At 34.2% G+C, this 25,778-nt stretch overlaps 1 protein-coding gene across 4 annotated transcripts in view; it reads left to right on the plus strand.

Moving 5' to 3' along the window:
* DAAM1 (dishevelled associated activator of morphogenesis 1) overlaps positions 1-25,778 on the plus strand; it is a 207,286-nt gene that overhangs the window by 148,602 nt on the left and 32,906 nt on the right. For 3 of the 4 annotated variants that reach the window (XM_051977752.1, XM_051977753.1, XM_051977755.1), the window contains exons 13-18: positions 1,867-2,054; positions 3,156-3,449; positions 3,770-3,877; positions 12,228-12,257; positions 13,298-13,404; positions 24,379-24,463. In XM_051977752.1, coding sequence (XP_051833712.1) covers positions 1,867-2,054; positions 3,156-3,449; positions 3,770-3,877; positions 12,228-12,257; positions 13,298-13,404; positions 24,379-24,463 — 812 coding nt within the window. The remainder of the gene's footprint in view (positions 1-1,866; positions 2,055-3,155; positions 3,450-3,769; positions 3,878-12,227; positions 12,258-13,297; positions 13,405-24,378; positions 24,464-25,778) is intronic. The other variant, XM_051977756.1, reaches the window with a different exon arrangement.

Here is a 25,778-nt window from a genome sequence, read left to right on the forward strand (position 1 = left end):
GGTAGATACTTCAGAGTACCTTTAAGGGGAATGAAAGGGATGACTTAGTGGTGGAAAAGATAATAATTTAATGAATAAACATTATGTCTGGCAGTAGCAAACCTTCCCCACTTGCAAAAATCTTTGTGAGAGCAAATCTACTTTCTAAGAGTTTTCTTTGGTTTCCACTTTTGCATTACAAAATAAAGCATTTATTTTTCCTCAAGTCTTCTTCCAGATTTCCTCAGACTTTCCCGCATTCAAATTCTGATAGAAGAGTGCTTACTGGACTAGATGAAAGAGGAGATTCTTTGCTTCAATTCTTATTTATCCTTAATCACTGAAGGGGTACAATCTTAGTCAAACTGAGACCTGTAGAAGACTTTAGCTTAAAAAGGGCAAGGTCTGGGGCAGCTCAGTGGATAGAGCACCAGCCCTGAAGTCAGGAGGACCTTAAAAAGGGCAAGGTCTGGGGCAGCTCAGTGGCTCAGTGGATAGAGCACCAGCCCTGAAGTCAGGAGGACCTGAATTCAAATGTGATTTCAGACACTTAACACTTCTTAGCTGTGTGACCCTGGACAAGACACTTCACTCCAATTGCCTCAGGGAAAAAAAAGAGAGCAAGGTCTCCCATTGCATCTTGAGCCTCTCCAGTCATCCTGATCTATATCTTGCCACTGGACCCAGGTGATTCTGGAGAGAAAAGTGAGACAGGTGATGTTGCACAGCCTTCCCTCGCTTGAATCCAATTCACTTGCTCTCATGTCATAGTATTACTTTTCTGTAGTCATGGAACTCTTTGAGAATGAAAGACAAAACAATAGCTTAATTTGTGGTCACCCACCCATAGTTTTCCTAGTGTTTCTTTTTTGAGACACTATCTAATGGGAAAGAGAGACCCAGAGGTGAGTGTGGTGATAGGAATACTCGACTTAGACTAAGACCAGACTCTCCCTCCTCTGTGATATTGGGCACAAATCTCTCATAGTGTCCCTTAACAAGTCTATATAATATTTGTAGAATTATCTAGGATGATATAGGAAAGTGACTTACAAACCTTCAAAGTGTCAGATGTGGAGAAGTGAACCTTAGGCTTTCTCACTGTGGAATGTAATCCATGTCTATTGTTGCTTTTCTGTACTGGACCTATGGCTTCAATGGTGACGGATATTGGGAACTTCATATAAGGAAAAACTCCTTGCCAATGCAGATCTGAATTGGCTTTGCAAGGTAGTCTTATTGTCTAGTGGGGGAGGAGCAAGTATTTAAGGACCTACCATATGACATACTGTGATAAACACCTTACAAATATCTCTCAAAACAATTCTGAGAGATAGGTTACACTGTAATAAACAGAGGCAGACATAGGTTAAGTAAATTTGTCCAGAATTTACACAGTGAGTGGCAGATCAGATTTGAACTCAGCTCTTTCTGACTTAACACTCAGTGCTCTACCCATTGCTTACTTTGCTGTTTTATCATTTAGGGACAAGGTCTTACAACCAGTTTGTATCAGATACAGGATTGTGAACCTAGATCTTTTTAATTTCCCCAAATCAACCTTTTAACCACTATGTTCTGCTTCCTTTCTTTGGTCCTACATTAATGGTTACAGACAAGAAGAATATTTTCATTAGATTGTGAGCTTGAGAACAAGGACTGTTTTGTACTTTTCATTGTATCCCCAATGTTTAGCACAATGGCAGGCATATAGCAGGTGCTTAATAAGTATTTTTTGACTTACTGACTGATTCACGTTAATTGGGAAAGTACACCAGAAAACAAACAAAATTTGCTGATCTTCCTCATATGGCTATTTTTTTGGATTAAGTCATATAATTTTGAAGAGTTTCTTTGGCAAAATGATTTCATTCCCTATCTTTGTAGAACATAGTGATTTGCAGCAGAAATTGGAAAAGAAAGAAAGAGAGTGCGATGCCAAAACTCAAGAGAAAGAAGAGATGATGCAGACCTTAAATAAAATGAAAGAAAAGCTTGAAAAAGAATCCTCTGAACATAAGCAAGTCAAGCAACAGGTGGCTGACCTCACAGCACAGCTCCAAGAACTTAGCAGGGTGAGCAGACTTTGTGAAGTTTTCCATTTATGGTTAAATGTCGAGTGCTGATTTTGATCCAGTAAGTGTCCAGAGCTCATTATCTCTACCTAACTAGATTTCTGGTTGGTGAAATAAAATGAAAGAGCTGTCATCTTCTCTACCACCAGAATATCTATGAAACTTGAGGTAGTCTCTCCATGCTTTTAAGATAGAGATAAGATAATGTGGAAGGCAAGCTAATTTAATGAGGGATAGAAAGGGAAGGGTGGAGGTGTTTGCAGTTTAATTTTTAAAATAATATTAAGCTTAATACACATTAATGAGATTCTGGCTCCTTTTTTCTTAAAATAAAAACCACATTTATGAAGAATGTTCTGAGGATGGCAAAACTGCAACACTGGACCATGGTTATAACATTAACATTAAATAAAAGGTGTTAGAAAAACAAAATGAATGATAAAGGAAATGACCCAGGAAAATTATAATGATCAGCTCTTTTAGACACCTTGCATATTGAGGTGGTTGGTATAGTGGATGGTCTGCTAGGTTTGACATCAGGAATACCAGTATTCAGATACTTTGAATTGGGTTTATTAAATGTGTGACTCTGGAGAATTCCCATCACAACTCTGAGTCTGAGTGTCTGCATCCCAGGGATTTTAGATATTGAAGAAATCACATTTGTCTATTCATATACTTTAATCATTCGTAATCTACCCATTCTTATTAAATCCTTATTAACAAAGATTTTATACATAATGATGGAATTTCTATTTTAGCTCCCAAAGCCTAAAGTAATAGCTAGGATGAAAGGTTTACAAAATATTTTACCTAGGTTGCCTCACAGCGGCAGTATGAAATACTATTATTTTACCTATTTTATAGACTAGGATTTTTTTTTTTTGGCTTTAATTATATGAATATAATTCTTCCTGAGAGAAATGACGTCCCCAATATTGCACAGTTAACACATCTAAGGTTGAATTTGAACTCTGGTCTTTGATTCCAAATCAGATGCTATTCAGTGGGCCACTGAGCCATGTACAAAAAGAAGTTAAAATAAATGTTCTTGTAAGAAAATTTATTAACTATGCTTCCTTTGCTCTTTTATATTTGCAGAGGGCTGTTTGTGCATCCGTTCCAGGTGGCCCTTCACCTGGAGCACCCGGCAGTCCTTTTCCTCCCCCTGCTCCAGGAGCTCTTCTTCCTCCTCCTCTACCACCTCCGTTTCCAGGTGGAGGTCATCTTCCACCACCACCTCCTCCCCTTCCTCCTGGTGGTCCTCCTCCCCCACCACCTTTAGGAGGAATAATGCCACCTCCAGGTGCTCCTCTTGGTCTGTCCCTCAAGAAGAAAAACATTCCCCAGCCCACAAATGCCCTGAAATCCTTCAACTGGTCAAAGCTTCCTGAGGTGAGTCATTTATTTACTATCATTTTGTGCTTAATGGACAGCATGATTCTTTCACTATTAAGGAAAATGACCCTGGCTGTTATATGGTTTGATTTTCTCAGTGTGAATCCAATAGCCTCACTTCTTACAGAGATTTAAGGAATACAGGTCTTTGAAATGAATGACTTCTCATTTATCAGATCAATTGTACATTTTCAGCATTCAGTAGAATGAATAGATTAATACAGCAGCGATCTTTATAATACAATTGTATCTAAATTTTTTTTCTTTTTTTCATTTAGTTAAGAAATGTAGCTTTTTAATCATCTCGATATTTTCAGAACAAACTGGAAGGAACCATATGGACCGAAATTGACGATTTGAAAGTATTTAAAAATCTCGATCTTGAAGACCTAGAAAGGACTTTCTCAGCTTATCAGAGACAGCAGGTAAGCTGTAACACGTGTTCCCTGAGGCTGCCAGATTAATTAGAATGCATTTACTCATGTAATGTATGTATCACTTGCCATGAAATGAAAAGAGTATTGGATTGTTTCTGACCTACTATACCTACAGTCTCATTTGTGGTCATTTTTAGTTCTGCAAAAGATTTATCTGTTGCATGGCTTAGCATGAATGTATAAAAGAGCCTGTGTGTGTGTGTGTGTGTGTGTGTGTCCAAGTATCTATCAATGCAGTATGAACATTTGCAGCTTTTAAAGCTAGGCCACCTGAAGGAAAGTGGTCATGGTAAAAGGGATACATACTACATCAGTTCATTGACAAGAGTTTATTAAATTTTTATTATATGACAGACACTATACATATGCCAGGTGCTGAAGATCTAGAGACAGAAATAAACTAGTCCCCGACTTCAAGGAGCTTGTGATCTACCATGTACCATGCTTAAAGTGTATATAAAATAAGTACAAGGCCATTGGGGTAGGCACTAACATATTAAGGATGGGGATCAGGAAAGACCTCATGTAAGAAGAGATATTTGATCTGAACTTTGAGCAAAACCTGGGATTCTAAGAGGCAGAGCAGAGAAAGAAATTCATTCTAAGCATGAGGGTGAGGACAGCCTATTCAAAGTCATATGGGAAAGACATCAGGATGGGTGGTTTGGCTAGACCATAGAGTATATGAAAATGAATGATATAAAATAAGGTTGGAAAAGGAGATTGGGGCTGTGTACATGAAACCCTTGAAATGCCATACACATCGATATATTTATTTGATCTACAAGTAATAGAGAGCCAGTGTAGTTTATTGAACAGAGGGGTGACATGATCAGATTTGTGCTTTTAGATATGTCACTTTTGACATTGTGTAGAGAATAGACTATAAAGAAGACTGACCTGAGATAGAGAGCTTACTTAGGAGGCTATTACAATACTTTATTTATTTATTTATTACAATAATACAATACTATTACAATAGTATAGGTGAGAGGTGATGGGTCAATCAATCAAGAAACATTTGCTAAGTGTCTACTATGTGCCAGTCATTGTGCTAAGCACTGGTACTACAAATAAAAGATATTCCCTGCCCTCTAGGCAGGCCCTCTAGGAGCTTATAATCTAATGCATGATATGGATCTGAAGTCAGGTGGGGAAGGGGTATCCTTGTGAGTAAAATTAGGAAGATGAATGCAAAAGATACTATTAAAGTGAAATAAATATGACATGGCAGCTGAATGGGCATGTGAGTGAATGGAAATGAGAAATCATGGATGATTCTAATTGTGGATGACCCGCCATACCTGGAAGAATACTGTTGTGCGTTTGAGGAAGATGACGGTTTTGTTTGGGACATGTCAAGTTTGAGATGTCTGGGGGATATGCAGTTAGAAATAGCTAATATTTTGTGATGAGGAACTGAGCTTGGGAAAGAGATGAGGGCTGTATATATGTGTGTGTGTGTGTGTATGTTAACTGCATAGAGAATTGAATTCATGAAAGCTAATGAGAGCAAGTAGTAAAAAGGCCCAAGAAAGACATTTAAGGGTAAACCAACAGTTGTTGGGGAGAAGGTAAAGGTTGGACATGGATAATAATCAAGCATATTTTACTGGAAAAAGTAATCCAACAGGAAGAAGGAAAATTAAAAGAATAGTAGCATGAAAACCCAAAGGGAAGTATCCAGGAAGAGAAGGATGGTAAACATTACCAAATATCACAAAGACTGGTTACCCAGGAGAAAAATATCTTCCAGGTGTTTTGTTCTGTAAAAAGTGACAACATATATGAATATATAAAAAATAAATGCAGGACAATTTTTAGGAGGAGATGGGCAAATCAGGGAGGAAGAAGATAAAGAAAAGACCATTAGATTTTGTAAAGTAAAAAATCATTGATAATTTTAGAGACAGCAGTTTCAGCTGTGTAATCAACATGCTGGTCAGTCATTAAGCATTTATTTAACTCCTTACTGTGTTTTAGACATTGGGCTAAGTGGTGGGGATAAAGGGAGAAAAAAAAAATTTTTTAAATAAAAAACTCCAGTCAAACAAATCGTAAGGAGAGGCAAAAGATTGACAACTGAGTGAGGAGGATAAGTGAAGGTGATAAGAATAGAGAATTTTTATTTAGAATTTTAGCTACAAAAGGAAGGAAAGTTCTGGCAATAGATTGAGGGGATAGTGAGGAGTGTTTTGGATATAGTTCTTGGTTTGCATGGCTCAAAGTTGATTTGTGTGTGTGTGTGTGTGTGTGTGTGTGTGTGTAGCAAATGTTTATCTATCCTGGATGGGATTGTTAGTGGAACAGATGGGATCCTTTAGAAGTGTGTGGAAAATCAAGGAACAAGATTTTGGTGACGATTTGTTGCCAGACAGATGGAGGTGGGGAAATGGAGAAAGGAGTTTTTGTCATCAAGGCTGACAAATGATAAACAGGGTTGAGAAGAGTCTGGAAAACAAGAAGATGCTAAATGTACAGAATAATAGAAGCTAATGTTAGGGGGAAAGGAGAGTGGTATTATCCCAGCAACAAGGCAAAAATGATAATCTTGATAAAAATCTTACATCTGGATTGTGCCAGACTTACACAGCTATGTTCACCAAGCACCTCAAGAAAAAATTATACTTTTTCTTCAAGTATATTTTAACAGAATTAACTTGTTGTTGTAGAAAAAATGGTTCTAAGGCAATTGGGAAGGTAATTTTGAGCCAAATTTTTTAAATGGTATAGACATGTATCAATAAATCAGAACACATAAAATAGAATAACAAAATTACAAAGAAGTAGCAAACCAAGGGGTTGGAAAAAGTAAATAGAACAGTCTGAGAAGAACTGATAAGTGAAATTATCAAAGAATGAAGGATTTGATAAAAGGAGTTGTGATATGCTTTAAGTGGGATTGAACTTGTGGAATATGTATACAAAGAGGGGTTAAATGTATTTATAGAGGTTATGGCGCCTCTCAGTTGAAAGCATATTGCTATCCTGATGAATTAGGTGCAGGTAATTGGTCCCATCATTTACCATGGTTACCAATTTTCTACCAGATAGCAATGGATTTCCTGTTTTGATTAGAATTATCCAGTAAGGGTATCTGGGAAGGTGAAGGAGTCAAAGCAACAATCACCAATGCAGAAGATAAGCTAGAATCCTTTCAGACTTATCTTGTTGAAAACTTTAAATTTTGCTTTCAATTTATCAAAGATCAGTTACCTTGAATTATTCTATAAAGAAGGAATACCTTTAGTTTAGCAAAAGAAGGCTTCTCTCATCTCAAGTTATACTATTTTACTTTTATGATGAAAATACAAAATGAAACTCTTAAAATTATTAAATGAAATTTGATAAATGGTGCTATTTTCTTTTTTCAAATCATGAAGCTGAAGACTAGAGAGTTTATATGATAAACAGGTGAAGATGGAAAAGGAAATGAATTCTCAAAGAGCATTGATCTAAAAATATGAAGCTCAAAATGCTTCATTAGCAATCTCTTTGATTTACCATAAAGATAACTTCTTTTTTGGCAATCAAGAAGAGACATCAAATTTAGATGAAACGGACTTGTTGTTTTTAAAAAATAACATTTATCCAGATGCTGTTTATGATTGAGTGGCAGATGCTGAGGATGCTGTACTACTGTGTAATATTTTTCATTACAAAATAAATTCAGTACAGCTTGATAGGTACCTTAGACCCTAATCAAGTGATTTTGATTACCAAGTATAGAGACAAGATCTGTGATTTCATTGGTATAGGGAACTTCTAGGTGAGGAACATCCATCTACTACTGCAAGCCTTGAAACAGTAAATGATTTGTCCAGTAAGTGTCAAAGGCCAGACTTGAATGTAAGCCTTCCTAGCTGAGATACCAGTTCTCTATCCCTTATGACACATATTAAATTTTATTAAATTACCATATCATCTAATTAAAAAGTAGTTTTATGTAAAAGGCTGTTTTACTTAAAAGGTAATCTTGAATGAAGCAGGACTCAGATGTATTTCTAGGGGACAATTCAGAGAGACCCAGCACCTATTTAGATATACTAAGTATTATCTTCATTTCTAACTCTTGTAGTAGCTGATTGTTTTGATCAAAATGCATAAACAACTACTTGGGAATTTCAAGTAGAGAATGTTTTTAAAATCAAAAGTACTGGGCACTTATAGTGGTTCTTCTCATGTCTGAGCATGTGGGCTGAATTTATTTTAATAGCAGGTGGTTAAAAGGCCCAAGTTTACAAGACTCATAATTAACTGGTTTTCAGCATAAGGTGTAGGATGATATCTCTCTGTGCCAAAAAGCTCTGGGAAGGATATAAAGACAGTGTGTAAGATCTGGTAAAAAAGAAAGGGAGGAGAAAGTATTATAATTGAGTAATTGTCATAGTAACTAACTGCCCTTGAAGTAATCAGTGGTAGTCACAGACTAAATCATATATATATATATATATAATATATATATTTTAAATCCTGATGTGTTCAAACACTAAGGATGCCTGGAAAGAGGGAGTAAGTCTTGCTATTTACGAATGCTTCCAGGCACGAGACATTGCCACATTGGGATATAGTACTTCCTGGAGGGAAGTTTCAACACAGCTGCTCAGCTTAAGTAAGTCTGATTTTCCTTTTAAAACTGATGAGCAATGAAATTGAAACAGTGTTCTTGAGAAGGGATGATTTTTTTTTTTTGAAATACAAGTTTTAATATCCAAGAATGGAGAGTAGTTGAACCACTTAAATAAATTTGTCACAGGAGGAACAGAAGTAAATGATCATTTATGTGACAGAATATTTAAGATATAAAGGGTATCCATTAGCTGAATCATCCTTCTCCAGACCTAATGACATCTTTCTGATTAATAGTGACACCAAAAAGCAGAACTCATTTGATCTTCAGTCTTTACCAAGTAGCACTTGTAGTAGTAAGTATAGAAGGAAAGTTTATCAGCTCAATTTAAACGTGATAAATTTGAGGTACACTATGGAGGATCAAACTATATAGGAGAGTTTAGGTAGGGATGAAGGTATAAGTTTAGCGTAGAGAAGAAAGAGAAGATGACTTTGTTTTGTTGATTTTTTTTACATTGAAGACAAAATCTTGAGTAGCTTTTCCCTGAAGAGTAAAAAAAAAGCCCAATCAAGAACCCCTGTTCAATGTGGTCATTTTTGGTACTTAGAAGTTTTGTAGAACAGATGCATCTTCCTAATTATCACAAGAGATACAATTTACTGTTCTAATTGTACTTTTTGGATAATGATTGAAATCCATTTGGTGAACTCACTAATAATTTCTGGTTGTTTATGACATTGCAATACTGCTAATTTTGATATTTCAAAAAGTTCAATGTGTGACCTTCATTTAGTGTTAACTTTAGTTCATTTTAGTGGATTTCTTGCTCTAGAATTGAGGATTATAAATAATCACAAATTTAAAGCACTTCATTTGTGGGAATGTCAAATTTATTATTGCACTAGATTACTGGGGTCCTCAAACTATGGCTCCCGGGCCAGATGCGGCAGCTGAGGATGATTATCCCCCTCACCCAAGGCTATGAAATTTCTTTATTTAAAGGCCCACAAAACAAAGTTTTTGTTTTTACTATAGTCCGGCCTTCTAACAGTCTGAGGGACAGTGAACTGGCCCCCTATTTAAAAAGTTTGAGGACTCCTGCTAGAACTTTGTGTGAACAGCTTCCCCAGAACAAGGTACAAATAGAGATGTTCTTTTCTTATTTATATTCCCATTGAGTAGCCAACCAAAAAAAAAGTCTGGTTTTCTAGCCAGATTTAGATGAGTGGGATTATGGAACCAAACACATCATTTGCTATAAGAATCAATTCTTTGAATATTGAAACTAACTTCTGATTTTAGAGTAAATAATTGAAGACTTTAAAAATTGGATCTTTAACATCTGTATGAAAACATTCTTTTTAATCTTAGCTATCGGATGGAAACATTTGGTTTGGGTTTGAAAGATTTTATTATGTGATGTCACAGTCTTCAAAGACAAAGAATACCTAAAGAATTAACCATGCTTTCCCATAAAGTTGTGCCCACTTCTAGAATATCCTCCTATCATCTGAGAAAATGAGAGTGGATTATTTTGACTTCTAGACATTCTAGATTTTGTCTTCATATGTTGATGACTTAGGATAGACAATGATGATTTTCTAGTTTGTAATTTCATTGAAAGCTGAAAAAAATCAATAAACATTTATTAAGTACTTACTATGTGCCAGGCATAGTGCTAAAAGCAGAGGAAGTGGGCTTAAATTTTCACATAAAGAACATACTGAAGAACACAAGAAAATTCCAATTTCTTGTTTTGAGAATTTTTACATCAAAGAATGAATTTTCAGAATTTTTAGAAGCTTCTCTTTTGGAGGCCTATTAAAAAAAAAAAAAAGAATCTACTTACATCTGGCTGCAGTGCTGTAGGTGTGGTCCTCTCTGAAGGTGAGGGAGTTGTTTAAAAAAAAAATATTGGGGCCCATTACAAGTTTGGAGCTTCTCTGCCCTTGAAAGGAATGCATTCTTATAGGAGGGGAAGGGAGTCTTAAGGGTGTAGAGAAAAACTGCTATTCCTTCAGGGACAAAGGAAAACTGACTAAATTAGGGGGGAAAGTTGTTTGTTAGTTATTGGCTTATTTTAAAATGCTATTCTAGGAAAGCAATCACTGCTTGGATGCGTGGGATAGGAAGAGGATAAACTTTTTTCTTCCCACTAGAGGAATTTTATGAAACAGCTCGTTGACCCTGGTGGTATTGCCAGGACCAATGAGACCTTAAGGAATACATTGAGCAAATATTCTTTGTGCAAGTTTTTGGCCTGAAAAATGCAATGGATTTTTTACAACCAAGTGTTAGTCTTTCCAATTTTGAAAAATTATGTAACAAAAACTGTAACTTCTTTATGCAAAATTCCTCCTTATTTTCCTTTTCCTGAGCTCCATATATTTTCTGCATTTTAACTTAGGAATTAATCTTTTGTAAAGGCAAGTGGACTCTAACCATGCCATCAATACTTCTTTCTATTGGAAACTTTTTTCCCCTTCACTTTGTTCTTTTTTTTCCTTTGTTTTCATTTCTTAGTGGCATTCACAGATCTCCTTTGTTGTCTTGATAGTTGTTATGTTGTCATAATCACATATATTTATGATTATAACTTTTTGACCTAAATTGAGGATGCTGACTCTTTCTATTCAGTTTCCTTTATTGATAAATATTTGCTGAATATAACTGAATATATGTGGAAAACGTAGGGGTGTAGTCTTATTTGTCATCACAAACTGTCTTATTGAGAACCTTTAAAATCTTAATTTTGTCATTCAGTATATAGCTTCACACTATCTGCTAGTTTCATAAATAATCCCTTGACAAAAATTTGAACACGATGAGGGAAAGAGCTAATCCTTGGAGACCTTTCTCCATGTTGACATCAACTATTAATTTTTTGATTGTTGTTCAATGAAGTCTACCTAATTCCTTTCCCATTTCCATTTTCTCTTGATTCACTGAGTCATATGTTATATATGAATATCAAAGCTTGGAAAATGAAGGTACTTCAACTATGTTAAGTCATAATGTGACTGTCATTTTATCATCAATGACAGTGCAATGAAGATATATGTCATGGGATTTGTAGAGATGACTGAAGTGGAAGGATGGGAGATTGAAAGGGAAATCACATAAAGTAGCTATCAAAAACAAAACATGGAGAAGAAGATTAAGCACCTTGAAAATGAGGGGAAACTGATCTTTTGAAGGAATAAAAGCTAGCTGATGATTCTAACATGGATCTTGACTGGGTAATATCAACAAATGGAGGAAACCCCAAAGTGGAGAGCTTGAATGATGATATTATAGGGACTATCATCTGGTAATAACAATAAAGAGAAGCAAAGAACAGATATACCTGTTCCTTCCCCTGGATCAGTGTGTCATGGAGCATGAGAATAGACACACTCAATACTAGAAAGAGGCACATGCAATATTTTCAGAAGAGCAGAGAGATGGAATAAAAAAGAGAAAGAAGTCCAGGATGAAAGGGACATTGTTAATGAAGGAACAGAGTTTCCAAATAACTAAGGAAAGGTAAAGATGGAAGATGTAGGATAGAGCTAAATGATGGTAAGAGAGCAAGAAGGGGTAGCTGTGGAAGAAAGTCTGTGTTTGAGTGTATCACAGATATAAAGAGAGGAGGAGATGGGAGATGCCTTTGCATCAAATAACTCTATTTCTAGTTTTCCTGAATGATGACTTTGGAGATTTTTACTGTGACTACTAAATTGCATGTTTTTGATTGCCTTTTCCATGCTTCTGCTATGGCTGTAGGATTTCTTTATCAACAGTAACTCCAAGCAGGTAAGGGTATGATTGCCAAAAATCTTGTTTAATGTAATTGGCTCATAGCCAACTTGGAAATTCTTAGTCACGTTTGTCCGTAGACAATACAAAATGCAGTGCCTGCTGAAAAATTACATTGTATGCTTAATTATAGTAGGGTTCATTCATACATCAAATGTATGTTCTGAATCTCAGGATGCCAGGAAGACAATTGAAGCACAATTTCAATTTCCCCCCCTTAAACTAAGCTGATATTTAGTAATAAAGCTATTTTGTTTTCCTACATTTTATTGAAACATCCTAGAAAACCTTTGTGGATCCTGAAATTTAATGATGTAAGAATTGTGTATTTTCATTCTTCACAAGCTTTTTCCTTCATTTTTCTAATACCTCTTTATTTAACTATGGCAAAAATAAATAAAAAGCTATGTTTCTTGTATTTGATGCCTGATGTCTTTGGCTACCTGTGCAGAAGAGTAAGCAACAAATATATTATGGAAATCAAAAGTTTGAACTGATCCCTTGAACAGTCTGTCCTGTTCCAGGATGATAAGGTGCCAGCTGTACTTGGTAACCTCCTGGTGCATGTAAAATAGTCTGCAAGGCTTTATTGTTCAACCTTTTGGGTGTTTGTGATGCAAATAATTCTAGCATGAATGAATGAATGAATACTGACTGCACATGTCTCAAATGGCCAATGGAAGATCCAAAGTGAGCTTGATTCATTGTGACAGTTCTCTCAGGGAGGGAACTTGGGGAGACAACACACAAATACAGAGAGGGAAAATGCTCATTAATAATTTATGCTTGATTGTATTGTCATCACAAACTGTATGTACCTCCAAATAATAGTTTTTAAAATGTGTCATCTTCATTGTTTTTTCATTTAAAGGCTAGATTGTAGTCTTTGTTTATGATTCTTTTTTTTTTTTTTGACATATGAAGAAATCTTATTAAAAACAACTCGTGTGTGTGTGTGTGTGTGTGTGTGTGTGTGTGTGTGTGTGGTCAGAATGTCATTGTTTGACTTTCATGGATTCCTATCATGCCCTTTATAGAAAGAAACAGATGCCATTGATGACACATTGAGTTCCAGACACAAAGTGAAAGAACTTTCAGTGATTGATGGCCGGAGGGCCCAGAACTGCAACATTCTGCTCTCAAGGTATTGTTAATGTTGAGTAATAACCATTTATAATATAACCATTCAGTGTAGTGAATGATTTGACTGTGTGACTCACAACTGTATATTTTTGTAAACTTTAAAAATTATAAGCCTTTTGGGCAATATGTTTCTGTGTTGTAGTACTAATTAGTGTAGCAATATTTATATGTTTTAATCTCTCTCTCTCTCATACACACACACATACACAAAAACACACACACACACAAAAACACATACACACACACACTTAAAACCTTAAGTTAACAATTTGTTTTCATCTTGGCACTCAAAAAGTGATTTTATCTAGATCATATATATAACAAAACTAAGTTTTTATTTTCATTGACCTTTTTATCTTTCTGGTGTATAAATGTTTGTGGGGTAGCTCACTGTATAATTGTACTATAACAAATATTAGAATGTTAACTTTTTAAATGTCATTGCTCTCTTCCTTCAAGCTTTAGTTCCTTCGTGGCATTTTGTCTTAATATTTTCTTCTGTTGTTATTTTTTACCAAAAAAGAAAGATTAAACTAAAATAAAATGTTAATTTTTCAAAATTCAGTCTTTAGGGGCATAATTCATACAACATACAAATTTGAACAGAGGAAGGATTTCAAATTCTTCTTCAGCCTCAGTTGGATTGTGCCATCACATTTAATCCTTTAGTCTCTTATTCTCTTCATCATGTTAATTCACATTAAGGATGGTCACAGTCATTGTGAGGACTAATGGAAATGTTTCAAAAATCTACAAAATAAAGATGCTTCAAATGTATTAGGAAAGTCATGTTGAGCAAGTTCTACAAAAACATGCTGATTGACATTGTCATAAGTCAAATTCTTTCAGGAACATAAACTTTTTTTAATCTGTTCTTAAAAATTATTTTTGAAAGAATATCTTTCTAATGCAAAGAATTAATTTTATGCTCTATCTTGTAACACTGAAGCCTGATCATTGGGTTACTAAAGACATAAACTATCTCTGCAGTGTGGGACAGAGAAGTTTAGGCCACTAAATTTTAATCTGATAACATAAGAAAAATTGATGTGAACATTTCAGTTCAATGTCTAATTGAAAAGCATGTTTCTGGGCTTGCCTAGAATTCATTCATTCAACTCACAAACTACCCCCTGAACATTCCTTAAAGTTTATTTTACAGTCTCTATTGTGTTAAAGAAGAATATATATTTTCCTAAGGAAGTCACCATTGAAAATAATTTTAAGACAATTTATGTGCATAATGTACCCTGCCTCTTTTGACAAATAATGTTGTTCAGTTATTTCTGATTTTATGTGACTCCATGTGTGGAGTTTTCTTGATAAAGATACTAAAATAGTTGCAGTTTCCTTCTCGTATGTCCCCATTTTACATACAGTGAACTGAGGCAGATAAGAATTGTGAACTTGCCCAAAGTCAGATAGCTAGTGAATGTCTGAGATTGGATTTGAATTCAGTTCTTCCTTATTCCAAGCCCATTGCTCTGTCTACTGCACCACCTAGCTTCTCCTAACAAATAATATATTATTATATAAATGCTGAATTAACTGAAGATTTTTGAAAGTAATTTTAATCTTTTAATTTTTTATATTATATCCATTGTGTTTTTTAATGTCATTTAAGTTCAGAAGAAACTATTTGAAAAAAAATTTTTTAAAAGATTAGTCAGTTTTCATTTTTATGCCATAGAGTTAAAATCTCTATGGGAGTAATTACATTGATCTAATTCCTTGCAAACAGATTGTACTCACCAGGGGCTGCTGACAGTGACAATTATTGAGCTTTAGAGTTTTAATATATTTTTTCCTGTCCTGTTTTTAAAGTTATTTCATTCTAATATGATAATTTATTATCTCCAAATGTATCAAGAGATTAGAATGATTTAGGATTGGAAGGATCCTCAAATACTCTCTTGAAGTGATCAAACTTAGTTTAATCATATTTAAAGGGAATGAATTAAAATCTGACTTATACTGTTTGTGACATAAATTAGTAGCTGATATAGGCAAAGTTCTATTACTATGACATCAATTCACACAAAAGGGGAAACCTGTTGTGACATATTAGTTTCCCTAAAGTATAATAAACTGCTTTGGGGGAATTCATGAGATTTCCTTCATCAGAGGTCTTTAAGCAAAGCCTCTATAGTTATTACTTAGCAATGTTGCACATGGGATTCTTGTTTTAATTATAAATTGGATTAATCAATCATCTCTGAAGTATTTTCTAATTTTAAGGTTCTAGAATTATAGGGACTCTGTTCTATAAATACAATTTTGGCCATATTCTGGAAGGCCCAATAGTAATAATTTTTTATTGATCTGGTTTTCTTGTGTGTATCTCTAGTCCTTAACACAGTGTCCAGCATATATAGTAGTAGATGTTTAATAAATGTTTAATTGTTTGTGTTCAGTCATGGTCTCTGCATTTTAGGAATACCATTGATATAATGACATACATCCAGAGAAGATTGATTAGGATGGTGAAGGGCCTTTGATGTTTAACCTGGAAGGGAAAAAAAAAGATTTAGTTGGGATATAATTCCTGTTTTTAAGTCTTTTGAAATCTTTTTAATAAAAAGCAGGTCCGACTTTTGTATCTGGATGGAACAAGGAACAATAGGCAGAAATTTTAGGGAGGCAGATTTGGGCTTTGTGTGAGGGAAAATTTTTGAACATTTAAGCAATACCCCCAGAGTGGAATGGGCTACATGAGGCAATGGGTGGATTTCCCATCTTTGGAAGTTTTCAGGCTAAGGTTGGCAGGGATTATAAATGAGATTCCTGTTCAGGTTCTAGTTGAATTAGATGGTTTTTAAAGTTTCTTGCAACTCTGAGTTTCTATTATTCTGTATCTAAAAGCTTACTTACCAGAGGAAAAAAGTCAGGTTAAAGGTGTGTACATCTATATATATTCAGATTGTCATAAACTCTTCCCACAGTTTGGTTCCAGGATCACCTACGTTGGACCTGTTAACAGAAAGATGTCTTAGTTTCTCTAAAGAGAACTAAGGGTTTTATAGGAAGAAATGCATGTGGGGAGAGGAGGGTAGGATTTTTGGGGAAAAGGTTCATCAGTTTTATGCTTCTACAGCCATTAATGTTACACTGGAATGTACAAATGGTACACTGGAAGGTACCAATGGCTAAAACTGGATGAGGCATGTAAGTTTCTAGAATGGAAGATTCTAGGTGTAAAAGATTTTAGAAAATGAATGGGTCTCCTGTGCAAGGAGGAGGTATATCTGAATCAGAGGTCATTTTTAGTATATGTCCTTATGAATCTTAGAAGCCCTCAGAACAGGCCAGTTCCCTGAAATGGTATAATTTAAAGAGGCAGAGGAAATTTGGGATAGGGACAAGAAAAATATGACAAAGTTACAGAAATGGATTAGCACCAGTCTTATTTAACCAATGTTTGCAATTAATGAGAAATAAGATTGGATAGGTAGAATGGACCAAATTATGGATTCTGGATCTAGAGATTTTTGAATTTGAAGTTTCTATATAGAATAGGGATTTTTCTTTCATTTGTAGCTCCTGTTGCCTGGTACTATTGATACTTAATAAGTATTAATTGAAAAGTCTTTTCAAGCTCTTTCTGCCAATTTCTTTTAAGCAAATACATGAGACCAAGAATCAATCCCAATGGATATGAAAAACAAACAAACAAACCCAGTTATAAAAAGAATTGCAAATGGTTGAGTTTTTCTGTGAAAGATTGTTCCAAATAACCAGTAATCAAAGAAGTACAAAGCATATTGGCATAGATAAGTTTCCCCTCTTTATCTAAATCCATTAATTTTATTTATACGAAAGCTATTTAGTGTAATATAATCAAACTTATCTGTTTTAGCTTTATATTCCTCATTAGGATAGACTGTCATAATGGTTATGAATTCTCTCCTTTCTTCTGCTCTCTTCTCTCTCCTCAACTGATGACTAATATCTAACAAATTATTTCTTATTCTGTTTTATCTAATGCTTTCCACTAATCTACTTTAAAAAAACAAGTAATTACCAAATAACTTACTCTTGCTTTATACAGCTTAATTTAAAATCTAGAAATGCTTGTCCTCCTTCACTTCTTTCCTTTTTCCTACTCCATTTCCCTTGATCATCTAAATCTTTTTTTCCCTCTAATTAAATTTTGTTATTAATTTGTTCAGCTCTGGAAAGTATCCTTTGGTAATTTGACATAGCGCTAAATCTTCATATTAGTTTAAGTAGCATTATTTGTTTTATTACATTCATAAGACCCGAGAGAGCAATGTTTTAAGGAGAATTCATTTGGTAAGCCTTGACCAGGATGGGTTGATGAAAGAAGATGTAAAGTTAAGGACATTAGAAAAGCTATTGCTATAATCCAGGTAAGAGGTGATAAGGGCCTAATCTGAACTGGCATTAATGGAGGTTAAAAGAAAAGGTACAGATAAGAGGAATTATTATTTTTTTAATTAATCAAATTTGGTGATTTGGAGTCAGAAACCTATGAGATTGATATGTAAATTATATCTCGTGTCTTATCATTTAGTTTGATATCCAGTGACTAACACCGTAATTTTTCTTGTCTAGTGGCCCAGGATTTGATTTCCTGTAAAATTTTTTACTAATTAAGTTTAGTTTTAGAAATATTATCATGTACCTATTACCATATAGGATATGATATTTAAATACACATAATATCTAACAATCACTTACAGTTATTGCCCAGGGAGGACATAGAGAGTAATTAGTCAAATCTGCTTCCCCAAATAACTTCACCTCTCTAATTTAAAAGAATATCTTCTGTTAGGAGTAACATGATAAAAGTAATGAAGATGGGGCCATATTTGTGTTAGTGGTCCATTATAAGATAGAACATGAAATAATCTGATGTTTGAGTGGGAAGAAGCTTTAGAGCACCACATTTAGAGTTAGAGAACTTGAATTCAAATCCAAATTCTGCCTTTTGTCTTTTCTTCAGTGACCTCAGATGAGTAACTTCTCAATACTTCTGAAATTCTTCATATAGCAAATGAGAGGCTGGAATAAATCATTTCTATGGGTGTTATCAACTCTAAGTATTGTGACTTATCTCAGGTTCTAATAAGGAATAAATGACAGAAAAGGAATTTGACTCAGGCCTTCATATTCCTTTCTTTTTCAGCAGATTGCCTTTCTGAGGGGATCACTCATAGGTACAGAAAGAGATTGACATAGATTTGAAATGCCAACTCTATGGTATTAGAGACTGAGAAAAAATTGGACATGGATAGGAAAAAGGACTAACAACATTGGGTAAACTCCAAGTACTCATTTGTCTGGCCTTCACTAAAGTGACCAAGAATTACACACACACACACACACACACACACACACACACACACACCCCTAACTTTACACAAAAATAGTTTTAGAAAAAGAATTTTTCTACATATAAATATATACACACACATACATATGTGCAAGAACTATATAGCTTAGTCTGCTTTATTCCCTAAAACAGCTTTCAAAAAAATTTAGAGACAGGGTTTATATTGCAAAATGAAACCATATAAAATACATTTTTATGAAGTGTCTTGCCATATTTTTTCCCAGACAGTTTAATGTCTGCAACTTGAGTACAGTAAACCATAAAAGTGTCCCATTGTTCTCTTTCCCCTCACTTTTTTTTTTTTTTATAGAGGTAGGGAACAGGTCTTTACCTTACCTGCAGAGATTTTATACAGATTTCATACAGTGAATAAAGAATGACCTGCCCTCTGAGGTTCCTTCCAATTTTGAGGCTTGGAAGAAAATGTTCATAACAGAATAGGAGAACCTGAATCAATCTACTTTGAATTTCAAGTGTCTAATACAAATCTAAGACTAAAACACTGAGGTGACTTCATATTTTTAATTTGCTTAATAGGCAATTTCAATTCAACTTTAAATTTAATTTCAACCTTCATGGTAAATTATTAAAACATTTGGTACTGTTAGGTACGGGGTGATAGGTGGTGTAGTAAATAAAGGCTAAGTCTGAAGGCAGGAGGGCTCATTTTTGTGAGTTCTAGCTATGTGTCCCTGGGCAAATCACTTGCTCCTGTTCGCCTCAGTTTTCTCACTTATAAAATGAACTACAGAAAGAAATGGCAACCCTTCTAGTATCTTTACCAAGAAAATCCCAAATAAGGTAATGAAGAATCAGATACAGATGAAATGACAACAATAACTATTTAGTATGTAAAATAGTATTGAAAGCTATTTCTTTTATCTTTCTGCTTTATTAAAAAAAAAAAAAGCTAAACTTCAAGTCAGCAAGAAAATATTTATTTATTGTATTCTGGGCACTGAGGCTAAAAAGATATAAAAAAAAATCTTTTGTCTCAGCAAGTCTAGAAAATATACTGCAAATAGGAAATATAGGAAACATATCTGCAAATAGCTATGTACAGACAAGATATATGTAGATATATTTACATTTATATATCTTATGGAAACATATATAGACATATCTTAAATATAGCTATTTCTACATCCATATAAATCATCTTTGCACATAGTTATTTGCAATTGTAATATAATTTGAAGATAATCAAATGAAGGAAGAGAATAATTTTAAGAGGCTTGGGAACGACTTTCAAAAGTTGTAATCTTCCACCTTTTCAGAATTCTGTTATGTATTTATTGATAAGTTAGAGGAATGAAGATTGGAAATTTTAAACTATCACTCACAAAGTCATTTCTTGACATTTAGAACTAACTACCAATTCATAGTATTGTAGACTTTCCCATGGCCTTCCCTGTGAAACTTGCTTCTTTATCTTCATTCAGCTGGCCAAGGGGTGATTAAAAGATAAGTCACATTTCTGGAGTTCTTAAGTTTCTGTATTCCCCATTTTTAGAGAAGCTCAAATTGTTCCTCAGGTTGAGTTCAGTCCAGACAGTCTCTGGAGGTCACATATATACAATTTCAAAAGGAAGAAATTCTGTGGTCCATATGGAGAACTAATGAAATGCAAATTTGGTACTCATTGTTCTCAACTCTATGATTTTTTTGACTCCATTTCTTTTAAATACAAAACAGAAGGCAGTTCCAGAGCTAAGCCATAAAAGGGTTTCTTCAATTCTGTGTGAAAAGGACACAGAATTACTTTTTTCTTGTAAGCAAAACCGTCCTCTTGATCCTTATATACATTTTTCACATCCCGTTGATTCTCATTAATGGCAATTTAAACCTTCCTTAAATAACTTGTTGCCCCTTTATTTTCTTTTTGTTGTTCAGACATTTTCAACAGTGTTTGACTCTTCATGACTTCATTTGGAATTTTCTTGGCAAAACTATTGAAGTGATTTACCATTTTCTTTTCCAGCTCATTTTACTGATAAGAAAACTGAGACAAACAGGGTTAGGTGACTATCCCAGTGGCATGCAGCTAGTAAGTTTCTAAGGCTGTATTTGATGGAAGGAAGATGACTGCAGATCTAACCCTCTATCCAGCTGCAGTTTTCTTTCTGCCTCCTTCCAAAAGTGATCATATTTCTTTCTGTTATATGTTAAACATAAGAAAGAGAACCTAAGCAGCAAATAAACACTTAATAAATGCTTGTTGACTTGGTTAGTGTGCACACAACAGTTTAGCTATCTAGGATGTATTGATTTGATTTGAGCCCATTTCTATTACAGATATGTAATATGACAATAGTCTTCCTGTCATGTCTGCCCAAACTAACTCTGCTTAATTTTAGCCATAAATAAGTTTAAAGGTTTTCATATGAACATGTTGATGACATAAAGATTTCTAGAGTACTCTAAGTACAATGGTTGGTTCTGGTCCAGAACTATGGGCTTGCTGTTGCCGCTTTCTTTGTTAACAAACTCCTTTATAAGATATAGTGTGTGAATATTTTTTAAGCAGATAAGCTCGTACTCTGCTTCACTACTTTAATTACGAGAATGATGTAGAGGAAGGGAGAGGGTTTGGAAGGAAAGCTGTAAGTTCTGGCTTAAAAGCTATGAGTTTTTTTTTTTTTTTTTTTAATCTCTTTTAATGAATCTGGTCCAAAATTTGGAGAAATTTCAATTGACCATGGCACCAGCCTATCTAACCCTAGATCACCTTTTCACAATCCTGCATCTCTTTCCCTTATCTTTCCTTTCTTAGATGATTTTCTATATAGGTCTTGTTGACCTATATATAAAGTCATTTTTTTCCATATGTATTTCTTTGTCTTGTAACAATTAATTAAAAATTATTAAGTACTTAAATCATGTAGATTATGGAATATGGTAATAGGTAGGAAACACTAAATTTAGTTAAGGTATTCAGCTAGTTTTATAAAGCATCTGCTATGTGCCAGACAACATGCTAAATGCTAGGAATAAAAAGAACAACAACAGAAGACCAAACAAATTAAAAACTGTCTCTGATCTCAAGGAGATTTTTACTCACTTATATGGTAATGCACATATATACAAAGAATTATATTATAAAATATATTGTCAATTGTGTCCAGTTCTTTGTGACCCTGTGGATCATATCACACTAATACTATCCATGGCTTTTTCTTGACAAAAATACTAGAGTGGTTTGCCATTTCCTTCTCCAGAGGCAAAAGTGGAGGTTAAATGCCTTGTCTAGAATCACTATTAAGTATCTGAGGATTTGAACTCAGGTCTTTCCAACTCTAGGCCCAAAGCTCTGTCCACTGAGCCATGACAAATGTAAATTAAATGTGTTGTGGAATCTTAAGGATTATAATTTCATTACTGATGTGATGAGTTATAAGGAAATGAAGGAAGGATTAGAAGAAATTTGTGTTTCTTTTATTGCAACCTACAATTTTTTGAATATAAATGGTAATAAATGCAATATGATACTTTGAAAAATGAAAAATGCTTTATTGGTGCTAATTATTAACTTAAAGAGTAACAGTATTTCTGGATAACTGATGGAAGAAATATCAAGCTACAGGTCTGTGAATCTTATTCATTTGGATACTTTCTTGTATACCATCTGTGAGAATATTGAAAATAACAGGATCTTCTTCTACCATAAGAGAGAAAAAGATAACTTTCTGACTTATAAAAGTTTCTCTATTATTGCTCTCTTTTTTCCCATGAAGGCCAGTCTTAAATATGATCCATTTTTAGGACTACCCTGTGAAAGTACAAATCTTTGATCCTTGATATGGATGACAAAGTAATTCAATGGACTTGAAAAAAATAAATAGATCATAATCCCTTTGTCTGTAACAGGGCAAAATGGTTAACAACTTAAGTAATTCTGGTAATGCTTCTATTATTGAAACTAATCATCTGAGATGTCCCACTTGAAAGTTTTCTGAGTTAAAATATGTCCTTAGACAAGCTATTTGCCTCAGTTTTTTTATCTGTAAAATGAGCTGGAGAAGAAAATGGACTCCAATATCAAAGAGTTAGACATGATTAAAACAACTCAAGAACAACAAAACTTGAGTATTTTAATTTCCACAAATATTTGAACTTCATAACTTTTATTTCATAGCAGAGATCTAAACCAGGTAACACTTTCATATGCCAACTCTGGTAATCAAAGCAAACATCTTAATTAAGTCAATCTATGAAAATAGAACTCTGAGATTCACAAATGGGCAAACAGAAACCGAATTTGTGAATATGTTTTTCTCTGCTTTAAAGATTTGCTAATACTTGGCACTTGACAAGATAAATATGGCCAATTTTTTTAAATCCATTCCTAATTTTTGACATTTAAAATTTTTTTTAATAGCTTTTTATTTACAAGTTATATGCATGGGTAATTTTACAGCATTGACAATTGCCAAACCTTTTGTTCCAATTTTTCCTCTCTTTCCCCCCACCACCTCCCCTAAATGGCAGGGTGACCAGTAGATGTTAAATATATTAAAGTATAAATTAAATACACAATAAATATACATGTCCAAACCATTATTTTGCTGTACAAAAAGAATTAGACTCTGAAATATTGTACAATTAACCTGTGAAGGAAATCAAAAATGCAGGTGGGCAAAAATAGAAGGATTGGGAATTCTGTGTAATGGTTCTTAGTCATCTCACAGAGTTCTTTCGCTGGGTGTAGCTGGTTCAGTTCATTACTGCTCCATTGGAACTGATTTGGTTCATCTCATTGCTGAAGAGGGCCAGGTCCATCAGAATTGATCATCATATAGTATTGTTGTTGAAGTATATAATGATCTCCTGGTCCCGCTCGTTTCACTCAACATCAGTTCATGTAAGTCTCTCCAGGCCTTTCTGAAATCATCCTGTTGGTCATTTCTTACTAAACAATAATAGTCATATACCACAATTTATTCAGCCATTCTCCAAATGATGGGCATATACTCAGATTTTTGACATTTTTAGGAGCTTTAAATAGTTCACAAAATGAAAACAAGCAGAAGTTGCTGGATGTAATTCAGGTTCTTATGTACATTTCTTAGTCATTGTGTAGAAGTGGTGTCCTAATCTCAAAATTAGTAAGTTTGTACAATAAAACTGTATTTTTTTTAAATCTTCAAACCTAATTGGGAGTCTCAGTGAAGGGGAAGTTCCTGATCTTTTTAAATTGTTGTTAAATAATGGACTTTTTTTTTCTAATTCATTTAAGCTTATGGAGCCCTTCTCACAATGTATTTGATTGTATAAAATAAAATATATAGAATTGCTTAGGAAACCAATATTGAAATACTTATAAAACTTTTTTTTAAGTTCATTGGACAGATTAATAACAACCCTGTGGCTTTAATGGGTGGGACATAAATGTTTTGTTTTCTGTGACAGAATATTCTAAGACAGAGTCCTGAAATAAAATAAAACAGCTTCAAGATGCCATTTTAAATGTCATATTTTCAGGAAATGAATTCATTAAAGAAAATAAATACTTCAGCATCAATAGCTAAAGCATAAGAGTAAATATCTTCTTCATTAATTTTTCATTTTGAAACCTATTTTCTTGATGTTTCAAAAAAATCTATGATTTTTCTTCCATAGGCTGAAATTATCCAATGATGAAATCAAACGGGCAATTTTAACCATGGATGAACAGGAAGACCTACCAAAGGACATGCTGGAACAAGTGAGTCACAAATACTCTTGCACTTCATAGCACAAATTCCAAACTGATTTTTCAAGAGAGACCAGGAGCTAGAGAAAAATCTGACCTTTTCTAGTAAAAGAATTATCTCTGCAATGAGCAAGTCTTGAACCACAGTGCATTCCAACTCTAATAAAGAATTTCTAGGCATATTCATTACACCACTAGATGGTATAGTGAATATGTTGAAATCTGTACAGATAATATTATGGTTCACTTGGTAATTCAAAGGAGTTATTACCTCAATAGATATTATAGGAGAGGTTAAAAAGGAATTTTCTGTGCTATTCAGAGCTAAATGATGCAGTTACAAGGTCAGAGCCTAGAGTCAGAAATATCTGAGTTTAAGTCCTGCCCAGACCCTAAAAAAGTCATTTGAGAATTTTATGCCTCAGTTTCCTCATCTGTAAAACAGGGATAATAATAGCACCTACATCTTAGGGTTTTGACAGGTAAAAATATAAAGCGCTTTGCAGATCTTAAATTGCTACATAAATACTTCATTACATTTTATTTATTAACATTATTCTTTAATTTTATGATGGGTAATAAAAAATTAAATCTATTATATTTGCTATAATTTGCTCTTTTATTAAATGGATGAGAATTTCCTGCCTTCTCTGCAGTGGTATTATTGTACAATATAAAAAGCATAGGAGGTGTGCTTATTTGCAGACAACATAAAGCTGGAAGGGAAAGCAAATGTGTTGCTCCAAACTGACACCAACTAGCTAAAACGTTGGGCCAAACAATAGAACATTAAATTACACTTGGTTTCAAAAATCAACTTTATAATTATAAGAAGAGGCATTATGTGAGTCAGTAGAAACAACCCTGAATTTGAAGAAAAAGAACATGGGACTACCTTTTATGCCTATGGAATATTGAGTCAAGTCCCTCCACTCTCCTTGACTTGAGTTTTCTCATCTTTAAAAGGAGTGAGTTGATTAACTTTAACTTCTGAGGCTCCTTCTAGTGCTAAATCAGCAACATTTCTCTAAAAATAGATCTGAGAATCCTAACTTCTAGGGATTCTTGAAGCTGCTATGAAGTCCACATGTCCTTTGCAGGGCACTTAACACTTAGTTTGTGAGCAGTAGAATACTGCCATTTCACAGAGGTATCTCATGTATTACTCTTTTAAATGGTGGTTCAAGAGATCTATGACTTCATTGGTAGGAAGCCTCTCTCTTCCTTTATGCTGATCACAAACCTTCCGTGCCTTAGTAGGCAGTCTTTGTGAATTGTTATAACTTTAAAATTTTTTCATCTGTTGGACAACTCCAACTTCTCTGAA

The sequence above is a fragment of the Antechinus flavipes genome, chromosome 2 (genome assembly GCF_016432865.1).
Source record: "Antechinus flavipes isolate AdamAnt ecotype Samford, QLD, Australia chromosome 2, AdamAnt_v2, whole genome shotgun sequence".
Taxonomy (NCBI): domain Eukaryota; kingdom Metazoa; phylum Chordata; class Mammalia; order Dasyuromorphia; family Dasyuridae; genus Antechinus; species Antechinus flavipes.